A 16,220-nucleotide genomic window follows, 5' to 3' on the forward strand; every position below is an offset into this window, starting at 1 on the left:
CTCACCCAGCACTGCTTCTTATAGAACATGCTTGAATATTCCCTATAGATTTCAAAGTTGAGCTGGCACCTGTTAAACAACTGGCTTTACAATGAAGCAACAGATACAGTAAGTCTGAGTGACAGAAGGACAGAGCAGAACACTGAGTTTAGCTTAACTGATTATGCAGCTGGGTGAAGCCAATCATTTGTCCACATCAAAACACAGTTTGCAGAGTCCTATCAATGTAATCTGCAGGTAATTTACACCTGTATGGTTAGATTCCCAGCAACAACACTCCAAACCACAGACTGTAAAATAGGGTGAGGTCTGTCTTGCTATGTGCAGGCGAGGCATTAGACAAACAATGACAGATGCCTGTAAAATAATTCATGCCAAATGCAGATTTCAAGTGATGTCACTTTTTTTGGGGGAAAATTAGTTTTAAAAATGCAAATGACTTATTTGCATTACACAAGTGAATAAAAGAATATTTCTCTTTCATTTGCTGCTTTTGACAGATGATAAGATAGTCAATCACAAATGCATACGAGAGGCACAATTAGCAAGTTGAATGACAACCATTTTTTGTTTTATTTTGTACATTAGTGCTTAGTTGTATTTCTGTTAATCTGTCATAGCTCCTGCTGCTGTTATATGTATATGCACAATGACTTCACAGTGTGTGAATAGGGTTCGATCACTATTCAGGATCCAGTTAAGGTTTGAAGTAGTGGTGGTTGGGGGTGTGAATATGAATTCCCTTCATAGTACAAGTCCACATGTGTCCCTTCTACACTGGAGGCCTGGTGTATAGTTGGACGCAAGTCCATCTCACCAGTGCAAAAAGCACTTTTAGGCAAGGATCCGTCTCAGTTTGCACTCTGACTGAGTCGGATCTCCCTCTTGCACCTGTCTACGCTTAGAGTAATGGAACGGGGAAGGTAGTGGGTGAGCCTAGCAATGTAAAGGTGTGTTCAGGCTTCTCACATGCTATATTGAGTTAAACACAGCCGCAGATACGTCTCCTAGAGACCTATCTTCTGCGGGTGCGTTCTACTGGTGCAACAGACCTTTCTGTGTTAACAAAAAGGAGAACCATTAATACATTTTTAAAAAAGGTGAGCACCCCCTCCCAAGCCGCTTAAGTGACCCTTGTCCTCTGGGAAGAGGGCGTAATGGGAGGACGGGAGAGGGTAGGTCATGGCAATTCACGTCATTTTGGCCCCACCCCCTGCGACGGAAGACTATTTTGTTGCGGGGGTTGGCGGACCAAAATGACGCAATTTACCACAAATCGTGTCATTGAGGCTCCCATCTTACCCACAGGATGTGAGAGAATTGGCTGCTCTCCCAGGAGTCCGGGAGACCAACCCGGAATTCGGGAGTCTCCTGGACATTCCGGGAGAGTGGGCAAGTATTCTCTAGCATAGTATATATTACTATATAGTATCCTGTGATACTATATGCTGCTCTGCAATCCCTTGCACTCATTGACTAATATTGGTTTGTTTTTTTTAATAAAGAAATTATATTACAAATAAACTGAATGGAGGTTACTATTGTTCAATTTTTCAGGTCTTCCCCCTTCTTTACTCTTCCACATATATGTGTCTGGAGCCAGTGTGGTTTTACAATAAAAACCTAGAATTCTGTTGAGTCCTGTTTTTGCACCACCGCTTGCTGTTGTTGGTTGTGCTCCAGCTTTGCAGAATGTGCCTTCAGGATACAAGGTGTTAATATGCACTATATAAAAGAATATGCAATTTAAGCAGTAATGTGTGTAAGCCTCAAGGACGCAGTGAAATATTTACAGTTGTGACCATACCTTCAATTTAGCTGGTAGGGCGATACAACTATAACATACATGTAACATATACCGTTCCATTTATTTTTAATATCATATTTTTTATATTTCGTAAAAAGAATGTATTAAGTGTGTCACCTCTTTCCCAGTAATCCACATTTCTGCTTTTGGAAATGATGTGGAAAATCTGAGCCGCCCAAATGTAAGTTACTGAAGGAGCCATGATTTTAAAATAGCTATATTGCTTTATTTTGTGTCTTATTATACAGAGAACAAGCCTTCATTGTTAGGCTGCAGCTTTTACAGGCCACGGAGAGAGAGGATGACCTCTTTGAAGCCCCAGGATCTGAAACAAAATGAATGTCTTTTAAAATATGTATTGCTCTGCCCTGCAATTTCCACTCTGCATGATAACATGTTTTCCTCAAAGCACATAATAAAAACAAAGATGGGTCCAAGCATAAAAAGGTGTGTTTACATATTCATATTGAGGCAGACAAATAGATAATACTATTTTTTAGGTTTTGTTTTTTATTATTTTAAATAAAACTGCTCTGTGTGCCTAGGTAGAGCAAAGAGCGCTTGCAGCATAGGTATCATCATCATCACCATTCATTTATATAGCGCCACTAATTCCACAGCGCTGTACAGCGAACTCACTCACATCAGTCCCTGCCCCATTGGGGCTTACAGTCTAAATTCCCTAACATACATACACACACACACACCCACAGACAGATGCACACACACACACTAAGGTCAATTTGTCAGTAGCCAATTAACCTACCAGTATGTTTTTGGAGTGTGGGAGGAAACCGGAGCATCCGGAGGAAACCCACGCAAACATGGGGAGAACATACAAACTCCACACAGATAAGGCCATGGCTGGGAATTGAACTCATGACCCCAGTGCTGTAAGGCAGAAGTGCTAACCACTATGCCATCGTGCTGCCCAGGTATAGATGATATGTACTAATCTATAGTTCTATACTAATCTATGTTCGTGATTGGCAACTTTCCTAACCCTGAAAAGCTGTAAATTGGCAAACTTCCCGAAAAACAAAATGACGTTTAATTGGGACTAGTCGTAAGAAAAATAAGTCATCATTTCTCGATAGCTCTGTTCTGCTCCTCAGCTTAACCCAGACTGACTGCTGACACCATTCCCTCAGCTATCTGGAATTGTAGCTCTCAGTGAGAGACTAAAACCTCACAGAAACATCCTAAATCCACCGCTATTACATATTCAATCTCCAAGCCTTTAAAAATCTACATTGGTTGCAACATCGTCTGCCAAGAATCGGCACTTTTTTTTCCATCCTTACTTAGTGTCACTTTCAATAAAATGTATTTTTCCAATAAGCACGTTTACAGTGTTCCTCTATCCCCTTGAATTTTCCAATGCTGCTCTCTAGCCGGCCTGTTAGATTTGTTTGAATACCTGTCTCCTTCATAATATCCCCTCCAGACTGTGCCGTGAGCTGTCTGGCCTACCATTCTGTGTCTGACATCATTTAGGACAACATAGATGGACTTTGTTGATGCTTCTCAAAATGAAAAAGGCTTTCGCACAGAAAATACTCTTATTCAGGTCACATATTAAAAATATATGAGTTGGTAGCCTGGGAACTTGGTTAAAAGCTAGAAAGGGAACCTAATATTTATATCATGCTTCAAATCAGCTACTTTGTAATTAACAGCCATATCCCTCAATGAAGTACTGGGTGTTGGCCAGTCACAGCTGCCAAAGAGAAGGGGAAAAACATATTGCACTTTGAAACCGATTCTATAAGTGCTTGAGAAAGAAGGCACGGCAATGATTTGCATGTATAATAATGATAATATTATCTAAAGATTACGTGCTTTCAGTTTACACAGTATGTTTCAAACCAATGATAAGGGAGAAGAAGAATGAGTTTGGGATGGTCATAAACTGGGTGAATGTGTGACTCACGTTGTCCTATCAGGTAACGCATACTTCCACCTTTTACTGCATAGCAGATGTTGCCACACGATTGAGAAAAATGTTAGCATCACAAAAAATCTCAATAGCTAAGCAAATGTTCTCCTTTTAGCTGTGCCGTCTGTAATCTACTCATTAGGTCAGCAAAACGCATGGTCATTAATTAAAGCTTCATTATGATTATCAATCTTTAATTTAGTCATAGGCTGATTGCCATTATGTATTTTAGCTACCCGTTGTTAATGATTTTTTAATGCTTGAAAAACATTAGAATTCTGTTTTTTTACCAACTGACAAACCTTGTGGATTGTAAGTGTCTATAAATGAATGCAGACAAGTGAATAGCATTGTAACGGCCTGCTTCCTATTTTCTGTAGGGAAGACAGAAATAGGATTACCAGGCACCCAATGGCTGAAATATAATTCACCTTCCTGGTCCAGTGCTTATGTTCTGCAGTGTTCAGGTATTTGTGTGGTTGTAACAACATTTCAGTTATGGTCGCCACCAGATGTGGAAAGCAAAATATCCAGTAGTTGAAGGAAATGCGAGACAGACAGACAGGCACTGCTACATATCCGTTATTACCTTTCTTTTGTACAAATAAGCATGTAGGCCACAGCCATTTACTTTACTTCTTTTGCTATTTGAATGCTTTACAAAAAGCCAGTATAGGCAATAAGTCTGGCTGAATGACACCTTGCCAAACACTATCAGGCAGCAAGCTGGATTGTTAGTGGCTTGTAAATTAACCCCTTTACTTTAAGAAAGCCTTGGCATTGCTGCTGTGCGGCATTGGGGCCTTGAGGTTGAATCGGAACAGTATGTTATCTGAATGGAGTTTCTATGTTCTCTCCCTGCTCGGGTGGGTTTCATCCCATGGACTAAAAGACATACTGTATAATGGCTCCTAACTAAACATGACATAGTGTGAGTGCCATCTGTGTGCCTATAGTAGGGAACTTAGATTGTTAGTTCCACTGGGGCAGGCCTGATGTGAATGAATAAACATTCTCTGTACGGCACTGTGAGATATATTTGCACTATATAAATAAAGAGTGGTAGTAAGACCACCATTATTGTTTAATGTTTGGTGCAGTAAAAACATACTGTACAATAATTACATTCTGGGAATGACCGAATGTCACTATGCTTTTCGTTTTGCCATTTTTTTAAATTATTTTTACTGCTTTGTACCTAAACAAGCAGTAGATCTGTTTTTGAAGAAAATATACATGTTGTAAAATGCTTTTTTGTTGTAATACAGAATGGACCTCATTTAGAGCTGGACGCAAAGTCCGTTTTAGGCGCATCCAACAAAAAAACACTACTACACATGTGCAGAAAGCACCATATCCGCCTGCATCTTGGACGCAACTAACACTTGCGACAGCTTGCGGATCACTACGAGAGGAGGAACACGGATTTGTGAAGGCGTGACCATGTAAATACATCCTAGTCGCAGTGAGGCACAGACGCAACACACGTCAAAACAGAGCTAAAGCTGTGCGGCAGGAATTAGGTGGCGCAAGCGTTAGCTAGCTGCAGGAACTGCTCGCAGCTCAATGGGGTATTAAGAGTGGGACGCAACTGATGTTGCTTGCCACTCGTAGTACCCTACCAAGCTGCGGCACACTCCCACTTGTACACTTCTTAAACTGACTTTGTGTCCGACTCTAAATGAGGTCCAATATGTGAACTCAAAGAATCTAATCAGGTCAGCAGAGTGTTCACAGGAAACAGAGTATTTCAGGAGATGAATGCAGGGCAGTGATGTTTACCTCCTGTCAAAGTCTTTAAAGTCTGTGGTATCAGACGCACTTCTGTATGAAACAAAGTTGATCTCACAAATGACTTTTTATTTGACGCTGTCATATAGCTGACACCATCTTAAATTAAAATGTTATGGTATCTGCTCTCGAATTTCAAGCAACAAAGAAAGATGTAAAGAGCTGGAAACTTATCCAAGCCAACCTGCCAAGAAACATGGTTTAATGAAATCATCTGAGACACACTTAATCAAAAAAGTGTGTTTAGGATTATTTGTGCAGACAGAACAGTTACTGTTAGCTTCTGTGTTTCTGTCCCAGTCTGTGCTATTCTTCCATCATAAAGAATTCATTTCTACCAGCACACAGCCATTCAGGCTATAAAACAAATATTCTCCGTCTCCTGCACCTGTACTGCCACATCTCAGCATGGAGTTTAAAGCCCTTCTAAGTGTCATTCTTCGGTGTATCTTGTGTCTGTAAGGACAAAGTGCAGAGAGAAACAAAAGCGAAAGAGTCTTTTTTTTCTTCCTTGCTTTTTACAGGGCTGTTTTCAGCTGGAGAGCAGAAGTCAGGAAATCATCCTTCGTTTTACTGCTTTACTGCATAACAAAACCAATGGCTTTAAACAAAGAAGTGTCTGATGCATTTAATGTGACATTCTGCACTGCTCTTAAGCAAGTACATCCCTTCCCCCTTTTTTATTTCAGCAACCAAAAGATCTACTTAAACGGGAAGATGATTTTTTTCTTCCTAGAGAAGGAATCTGATTTTTGATAAATGTGTATGAAAGATGCAATGTGACATGTTTGTTTAAACTCCTTTGAGTGTAATGCTCACATGCAGACCTAATTTCGAATAAGGAGTGTATTCCAGTACTTACACTCTCTGCTGCTCCTCAGGATGAGCATGCCTAAAGCCACTATATATATATATATATATATATATATATAGGCACTGAGCACTGTATAATACTGCAAAACAGTCACTACTGTTTTCTGGAGTCAAAAAGAAAACAATGTCATATAGAAAATAGGATAAACAAATTATATTAAAAAAGCAACCACAAAAATGTTGTGACACCCTAGACGTAGGCTTTTTTTAATCTGTCGACTTTTGGGTTTATTAAATAGCAAGGCACAATGTGCATACGTGAACTGTAATCCACAGCGACCAATCAGACTAACTCATTTTTCCAGTGTACAGTAGAAAATGAAAGCAAAGGTCTGATTGGTTGCTATGGGTTACATTATTAATTACCCCCTCCCTCTCAGAGTGTCTATCACCTAGCCACAAGCAAGCAAGACCTTTTTTCCATGCTGTTTAATTCTTGCTTCCAAGTTTTGTGCACTCCTCACACAATACCCAACAGCCCAAGCAATGCCTTTAGTTCCAACAACCCTTTCAGATACGTGTCAGTTGTAACATCAAGCTAATCTATGTGTTGCCATGGTTGCACCCTTCATCTGCCTTTACATTTTTTTGTAACTGCATGAATTTGTGGAAGACGGGAAAATGGTGGTTTTATTGCCATACAATCAGATTACCGCTGTTCGTTTCACTATGCCTTTTTTCTACATTTCAATCAAAAGGGATCAGTTTCTTTAGAGTGTACTTAATTTAAATCACTTCTGTATAGATCTTGCCCGGGTTGTAATCCCTTTATTAACTATGACCAAGGGTTGATTTGCTTAAAAATAAAAGCAAATTGTGTTCGTTTTGTTTTTAAATCAATTCTACAAAATGAATTACTAAAGAAATCAGCAGATTTCACACAGCTTGCACGGTACTGAATTTAAAATGAGAATTAAACAAATCAAACAGGAAAGCTGTGTGAATGGTTTACATTTTTCTTTATAAGACAAGGCCTGGACTGCTCATATCTTTTGTCTTCTTGGGCTCTGAGCAAACAATAAAGCTGCAGGAGCTTTTCCAAGCTTTTTTTTTTTTTTTTTTTTAATACTGACCGGTTGCTTCCATATACTATTGGGATAAAAATATTTCTAAGAGGTGAAATCTGGATAGAAGCCTATGGCTCGGAATCTCTGAATACAAATATTCTAAGCACTCGATCACACCCATTTTAATCACCAGTACATGACACAAAGAATTGAACACATCAGAAAATCTATGAAAACGGATGATAGGTGACCTGAAAAACAAGTTTTTCTTATGTCAGCCGGCACGGAAGGAAAAGATTAGGCCCACATGAACAGTATAATCACTGGCTTTCATTGCAACAACTTTCTTCTCATTTACAAATAGGCCTCTACTGCTAACTATATAAAAATATTAACAATGCTTTTGTAAAGCGCTACGGAATTTGCTGGCGCTATATAAATAAATGATGATGATGAATGCTTTTAATTGGTGGTCAAGGTGTGGAGTACCACTTGCCTTACATACTGTGAAAGTGAAGCAGTCATTTCTGAGGCTAAACCAATATTCTTGAGAATATTGCCTATCAATTCACTAGGACTAGCAACATCACTGAGGGATGAAACATTTGCAAGTATAAATTGCATCCCTTAATTTACACAGTATTCCAAGTCAAATGGCTCTTTAGATCCGTGCAACTCAGAATACTATGCAAATTGCACAAACACATCTCTTTATCTGCCTTATGGGACGGTGTGCATGATACTCCTGAGTGTATCAGTCATAGAGGCCCTGTAAAGCAGATTACTGAATAAATGAAAAAAAAGTGTGTCCCCCCCCCCCCCCCCCCAAACAGCAGAAGGGTTGGTTATGCTGCTTGGAAGGAGTTGCACACCTTTTTTTAAAAAAAAAAATGTAATATTTTTTTTTTTTCATTCTTTTTTTAATACTGCAAGGTCTGTTGCACCAGCAGAAAGCACCCGCACAAGATACATCTCCAAGAGATCTATCTGCGGCTGCACTAAACTCAGCACATCATGTAAAGAGCATGAACACGTGTTACATTGCTAGGCTCTTCCCCGTTCCACCTCTCTAAGTGCAGAGAGGTGCAAGAGGGAGATCCGTCTCAGTCTGAATGCAAACGGAGACGGATCCTTGGCTAAAAGTGCTTTTTGCACTGATCAGTTGGACTTGTGTCTGACTTTACATTAGGCCCTTAATGTTAAACCACCATTCTCAAAAATATTGGTTTCACCCACAAAATGTATGCATCCACTGTGTGTAGCCGATTGGTTCTCTTTAAAAGTGATGCCTTTTATCCCATTTTCTTATATGTAAAACATATGCTTGGCTAAAACACTACTGCATTTATCACATACGCCTTTGCTGCAAAGCTATTTTATAGGCCAAGTGCAACAGGGTAACTTAAAGGCAAATACAATGCTATCAAACTAAATTATGCTATGAATGCACAAGTTTGAATCATTTTCTGCATTACTCTATTTTCTTATGAAAAATAACAAGGCTGCTCTTTGCTTGTTTGCAGAGTAACCATGACGTAATGTGTACTGAAATAGAAAAGAATAGGCAGTTTATAGGCCTGTGATCAAAGCTTGCAATAAAATGCAAATCAATGTATCAGGGATACACATAGTTAAAGTACATCTGAGCTGTAACTTTCCTTTCAGCTTCCTATCCTGTTAGAAAACATGTGTCCCATTATATATGATACAAATAAATAGTTTGTAACTAGACAATGTGATTGAATGATAGAACCGATACATATATATGTTGGAGATATGTTTATAGTATTTACCAATAACATTTATTGAGACATTTAATATTATTTCCCATCATGTTCTCAGGCCTTATTTAAAATATTGATACAGCACATTGAATGTCATTCAACTGTCTGTTTCACCACTTACAAAGGCATTCCTCTATAGTTTTCTGAAGTTCTGAAAGAATGTTTCTGGGAGTTATAAGATCAATCCATATTTATGACTAAAACATGAGGGGAAAAAATGGTGGCAACAGCATCAAAGTGACAAAGTGCATAATTCTGCTTTGTCCAATTGGCAGATGCATGCAATAGCTGGGAGAGTTTTGACATTGCAGGTCTTTAGGGAAGATGGATGAGCTGACAGTAATACCTTCAATGAATTGGTTCAACAAACAGATTAACAAGTAAAATGGGACTTGTATGCAGAATACCAATTACCTGCTCTGGATACATATATGTTACAATTACATGAGTAAATGTTCTCCGGGACAAACCATGTTACAGTGCAAGGGGTGCAGAATAGTTTATTATTTTGCTCATAAGTTAAATACTGGCTGTTTTTTCATGTAGCACACAAATACTTGATAGCTTTATTTTTACAATGAAATCTTAAATTTTTGTAGGACATACCCTATCCCCACATTTTAAATTTACCTCCCCCTCCAATGCAACATGGTTTTGTCCAGGTGCAAAGTTACTCCTTTTTTATGCTTTGCTCTCCTTAATGACTCCGGCCCATAGAGTTTGTCCATAGGCCATGTGTCATACACATCTTAGTGTAATTACTAAGGTAAGTGATAACAGTGCATGAAATGAGACAGAAATGCATTTCACTGCACAGAAGTTTCTCTTATAACACAAAGGATGTATGCCCTGTGTAAATGACGATATATTAAAATTGGCGATTTTAATGTTAAATCACACTTCACTGTGCATCTTTTATAGGGCAATACATTGATGAAATAGTGTACATGATTTATATGCACCCAATATCTAATTGAAGAATCAACATACCATTCTGCTTAGAGATACAAGCTAATAAGAAGCAAAAGAAGCCAATAAGAATAGGTGACCTAAAATAAATACATTGCATTGTTCCCTGTCTTGCAGTCACAATCTTAAGACAATTACTGAGCTAAACAAAGTGCTTTACCTGAGCGGGTTTACAGATAAGAGGCTTGGAGATAATTACAACAGATAATGTAACAATTAAACCCCAGCTGAACCATGTAAGGAAGATAAAAGGGAATCAGTATATCTAAATTTCAGCCTCTTCTTGGTGTTCTGAATGTCAGTCTGTTACCTGAGCTAATATGGTGGGCAGGTGTCAAAGAAATAGTAAAGGATTATAATACAAAAGATGTTTGCATTAGTCCTCAAAGTGTCATCACCAAAACTTTGTGTGACTGGGATTTAGAGGTAAGTACTTAGCAAACCGTTTTTATCCTGAGCTTTTGTTTCTTCAGCTTGAAACCGTAAATGGGACGGTTAAAAGGATCTTCCCAGGGGAAAGGATTCCTAAATAAATGATTGTCTACAGCAGTTTACCAGAGACTGAGATATGGTTTCAGTAGGTACTTTGTTCAAGGGCCGGATCAGTTGTCCCTGGCAATAAGGGCCATTACCTTCCGTTTATCATCCTGACAAAATGTGAGGAATGTGCATGTAAAAACAGCAACAATTCCACCCCTGGTGCTTTCTCCTTTCTTTCCTTTCTATATTAAAACTGACAAGATTAACCTAAATACAAACTGAGGAGCAAGAGTTCAAGGGGGTATTCACATCGCACTGAATGATCATTTGTCTGATTTTGTTTACCTACAAAAATCAGATTCACCCATACAATAGATGGCTACCAAGTACATGCACCAAACCGAGAAATCTGATTTCAATAGACCTTGCCAACATACTGATTATTAATCACACTATTACGCTTTCCTTGACTGAAGTCACTAACAGTGAAAATACATTTTTTAAGGGCAGAAACAAAAAAAATATTTTGTCTATTATAGTTAAGCAAACTAAACATTTCGGTAGTCCTAATCTATATGTTGTGCAGTTATTGTTATCAAATGTGCATCAGGATGTTAGCCAAGCGTAAACAACATGAAGACAGGGGCATATGCATGAGATTGTGATGCAAGTGCTGTGTTTTCTCTAGTGCATAGTTTTATTTAGATTCTATGTCTAGCATGAGAAAGATGTGTTTTTTTTCATAACTGTATCAGTAGTGACAGCCGACAAACAATGAAAAATGTATTTATATCTTGTGCGGTTAATCAAGCGCAGCCCTTGTTTAGCCATGAGAATAATGCCTATCCATAATATTGGTTTTGAGGGCCAGGACATAAAAGCAGTGGTGAGAAGGCCCTCAATCCTCTAATTATATGGAAGAGTGACGATACATTTTTATAACTAGAAATGAAAGTTATTATCCTAGTAGATCCCCATAGTCAGATTTATAAATTTAATGTGCTTCTAGAAATCAGCAGCCTGAATTAACTTCTCATCTGAAAAGCGGTGACATTCATATTTAATCACTGATCCCCAAAGTGGAAAATTACATTTATTATTAAATGGTACATTCTACTAATGTCCACCTCTTGCAAATAAATGACTGCATGTTTTAATTCTCTAACCTACATGACTCTACAGTAGTACAAGAACATTGATTCTCTGGGGTTTCTGCAAAATAAAAGCAAATAAGTAGACTACTAACTAGAGCATAATTCTGCCTCAGGAGCAATAGGTGGCAATCTTAATGTCAGTTCTATATCAACTGACACATAAAGTCTCCTTAAACGCTCTAGAATAAAGACAAAAAGAAACTATAATGCCTGCAATCACTCTGGAGTAATTTAGAAACCAAAACAAAGTACTAGTGGAAGGGCACAGGGATAACATGACGAAAAGGTCTAAAATTTAGGAAGCGGCGGTGTTGCTAATCAGATGGAAAGTCTTAGCATGATCACATGGTATTCTTCAATGTGCAAGAATCAAACTATTGATAAACACAATACTAAATAGTAAAAGGGATTTTCAATATGATGAACTGATCAAATGGTTTTACTTACAATGAACATTGAAACATTGGTATACTATGTGAGCAGGATTTGCCAATGTGCATTGGAAGAGTGACCTCTGTAGGACTGAATTGATCACTGTTTTTGAAATGTTCTCTTTAATACAAGAGACCCTTTTGAAAACCAGTGGATTTGGAAGATGAAAAAGCTTAGGGTAGCCAGTCCATTAATATACTTAGTATCTATAAAATTAAATGATACACATAACTGGCCTAGTAGAAGAAGGCTTACAGTTGACTCAACAGATTTGTTGTCAACCCCCCCCCCCCCCCCACACAACAAGACCCCTACCAGACTATCACACTTCAGTAGACTGCAAGGACTATTGGCAATCTGCAATTTAAACCTAAAAGTATTTTACAGCATGTACTACTTACTAACTTATTGTGACATTCAAATGAATATGTGAACGACATTCATACTAGCTTGACTGTGAAGTGCCAGTACCCTACTAATACCAGAACCCTTGGGGCAGGAAAGAGAATGGACATCATTGCTTGTTTAGAAGACAACTAAATACTGTAACCGAGTCTCATGAATGGTGTATGATATTTTTCTATTAGATTATAGATATCAATATCAGGTGTATGTGCGTTACATTAATATTTAAAGTGATATGGGGGATCATGGAAGGTCACCCACACACTCTTCTCCAGCCTCCCCAGGCACACTATCAATAGAGTGTAAATGTTAAAGATCCCTGCCGCTGGTATGCAGATAGTTCCTCCGTAGTCCTAAGGGGAGCAGTGCAAGTTTAGCTACAAAGCAGACTCCTAACCTTTTGACTTTCTGATGTCTCCAAAATCTGTACTGAGCAACCACGTAAGAGAGACTTCAGCCGACAGGAATAAATTCGAATTAAATTCTCTTGTAAATCGAATCTACAGGCGTTCTATTTGTTTTGCCTGGTCTACAGCAGCTATACATATAAATGCATTTTGATGTGCTGGATAACCCTTCATGATTCATGTTTTATAAGCTAGGTGAGCAAGTACGTAATACAATATGCTCTCCGAATAGGAATCACATAGAGACTATATATATATATATATATATATATATATATATATATATATATATATATATATATATGTATATATATATATATATATATATATATATATATATATATATATATATAAATGAGTGTATGTATGTAATTGAGTCATGTATTCCCTATTTCTATTTTGATAAGCATTATAATAGTCAGAATAATGAATTCGGTAAGTCATTATTAATGATATAAATAATATTTTTAGGATAGGGAGGTCTCGAATACAGACTTCTGCAGAGTAGCCGGGTCAGGAGACCCCATAGAGCCTGTATTGTGTGGTTATGGAAATAAGCCACTGCGTGAATCTTAAGCCGTCACAGCCGCCCGCTGAATGTCAACTGGAGTCCCAGCACGGGACTGATTAATGGCCTGAGCTAGCTTGCTTTGAGTGTTCAAAGTGGAGAGCAGAAACCTATTTTAGGACGTGCACTGGCTGCTGCAAGAGGGCAAATGGTCACTTTTAAGAAAAGATAACTAAGTTAAATATCATCTATGGCTTAGAGATGTTACCAAATTCGACTAAACTGACCCTTGCCAACGGTGACACTGCGGATTCATCTGATAAGGTTGTGTTACACAGGGTGCAAAACTGAGACACTCTGCACTTGGGTGCGCCTGGTTCCAAGACACTGGCCGGGTGCTGTGGGGACTTCTAAGTGGTCGGGTCCTTGCTAAAGGGTGAGTAGGTCCAGGTGCACTGCGGCTCCTTCAACATACTACTGACGTTATGTCCCAGGCCCTTCTGGACTAAGAGGTGCATAGCACGCACTCTGATATCAGACTTCAGAAGGGCGCACAAGTGCATTCAGTACTGGTTACCGAGGAGTGCAGACTACCATCTGCCCCTATGCCGCAGCTCCCCATGTATAACCCGAGTACCTGCTCTTGTCCCCGGTCGCTCCGGGCATATCAGGGAGTTCTGCGCGTTTCTGTATACAGCGCAAACTAGTGGCACCCACCAGAGGACGCATCCCTTAGCGGGACTTAATACATTGCTATTAATAAACGTAATACACGCTGATCAGAGTGTTTGGGGGGCTCTGATTATATGCTTCACTATGACTTATACAATACACAACAGGTCACACACAGAACCAGTCAACGATCATTAATATGACATGAACGATAAACGCTAAAAAATAAAAGACTTACTTGGGGTTTGAAGAATTCCAGTATATAGGATCTAAAACTAAGGATCTGGAGATAGCAGTCCTAATCAACAGGATCCAAAATCCCAAGCTGTACTTCCACAACGAGTCCCTGCTGAATGCCATCGTGTGGAGTCACCCAGATCCAATTCGGGATCCTCTGTCCAGCGAGACCACTTGCACAAGCTCCCTCTGCTAGCTCCAGTCACAATATGTAATGTGAAATAGCGGGAGGATAGCGAGTCCAGCACTACAAGTGAATGTGCTGCTGAAATAATATGCTCTGTATCCAACCAGCTCCTCCAGGGGATCAGTCCTCACTCCGAATTATTAGCGTACTCCCGGTGGAAGAAAACAACTCCAAAACTGACAACTCCTGCTTGGATGCACTGTTATCCTAAGGCATCGCATACGACAACATTATTACAACGAGATCCGTCACCTGCCAGCCCTTATTGCGCTCTGTGTGCCCGCTTGGCACTAATGATCCTCAGGGAACCAGCCCAGAAAGGGAACGTGTGGATTAAATTGGTGCTGAATTAATCCAGCTCTATGCAGGTAGTCCATGAATTCCAGTCTCCAGGGAGAAACACTGGAGGTAAATCCCACGGGTGGTCCTGTGCTGCTTGTGCCCTGGCAGTGGCTCTATATGGCTCTCTGCCTGTGTGTGTGCCAGTGACTTGCAGGACATGTACACAGCTCCACTGCTATGTGTGTGTGAGATCTGAACCAAAGTAACCGCGGCTAGCACGGTGCTGTATGCCTATAAACTCAGCCCACCCCCTCTCTGTCCCGCCCCGCTCATAGGCTGATAAGAATTGGGGAGAGCACGATTGGCTGCGCTCCACGTCAATCAAAAAGAATCCAGGCTAAGATTGTCTGTTGCAAAGCTGCGTATTGTGTCTGACAGGTATAGACCTCCCATACAATATTGCATGAACTCATCAGCATCCTGAATGCTCTTCATTAATATTCATTACGTGACCCACTAACACCCTCTACTCTTACACATACCCCTACCGTCTAAGCAGACAAGCCTCACTTTGTTTCTTCTCCTCTGATTCAATATACGTTGATTAGAATAACAAGAGTTACGATGATAAGTTCAGGAGGCATTAAATGGGTAAACAAGCCTGCACCTTCCGTTTATACCTCTGACAGTTCAGACTGCTGATCAAATAACCTTTAAAATGAAAATGTGTTATTAATACAATGCCTGCTCAGTGATTTGAAATCGCTCTTGATGAAGGGATTGTAAGCAAACGAAGTTATAGTGACTGTATCAAATCAAATGCATTTGTTACATTGCTAAGTTATTTAAAGAAAATTATTGATAATAATGTAGGGAGTTAATGTTCTTAACGTCCATAATTAAGAGATTATTTTTAACAATGACTGGATTACGCTATCTGGAATTAAATTAGCATTCTGGACAAAAAATAAAATTTATGCACAAGTACTGTTGTACTAGTGTATGTGTAATGTGCGTTCATATATGTACAAACGCGTGCGTTTATAATATATATATATATATATATATATATATATATATATATATATATATATATATATATATATATATAAATAAACTCCAGTGGCCAGACCCATTGTCTAGCTTTACATGTATTGACATTTTTAAATTACTTTATAAGTTTGGTACCTTGCAAAAGTTGATTACTAGCATCTATCAAGAACATTTTCTATGTACACACAGTTAAGTTGCTAGTTAGATGCTGTAATCTCTGCAATAAACAGATT

At 39.0% G+C, this 16,220-nt stretch overlaps 1 protein-coding gene across 1 annotated transcript in view; it reads right to left on the minus strand.

Moving 5' to 3' along the window:
- The window catches only part of EFNB2 (ephrin B2), a 39,047-nt gene extending 23,837 nt beyond the window's left edge, over positions 1–15,210 (minus strand). Inside the window, exon 1 of the mRNA XM_075199986.1 lies at positions 14,467–15,210. Coding sequence (XP_075056087.1) covers positions 14,467–14,588 — 122 coding nt within the window. The 5' untranslated portion in view covers positions 14,589–15,210. The remainder of the gene's footprint in view (positions 1–14,466) is intronic.
- Positions 15,211–16,220: the final 1,010 nt, after the last annotated feature.

The sequence above is a fragment of the Mixophyes fleayi genome, chromosome 2 (genome assembly GCF_038048845.1).
Source record: "Mixophyes fleayi isolate aMixFle1 chromosome 2, aMixFle1.hap1, whole genome shotgun sequence".
Classification (NCBI taxonomy): Eukaryota; Metazoa; Chordata; class Amphibia; order Anura; family Limnodynastidae; genus Mixophyes; species Mixophyes fleayi.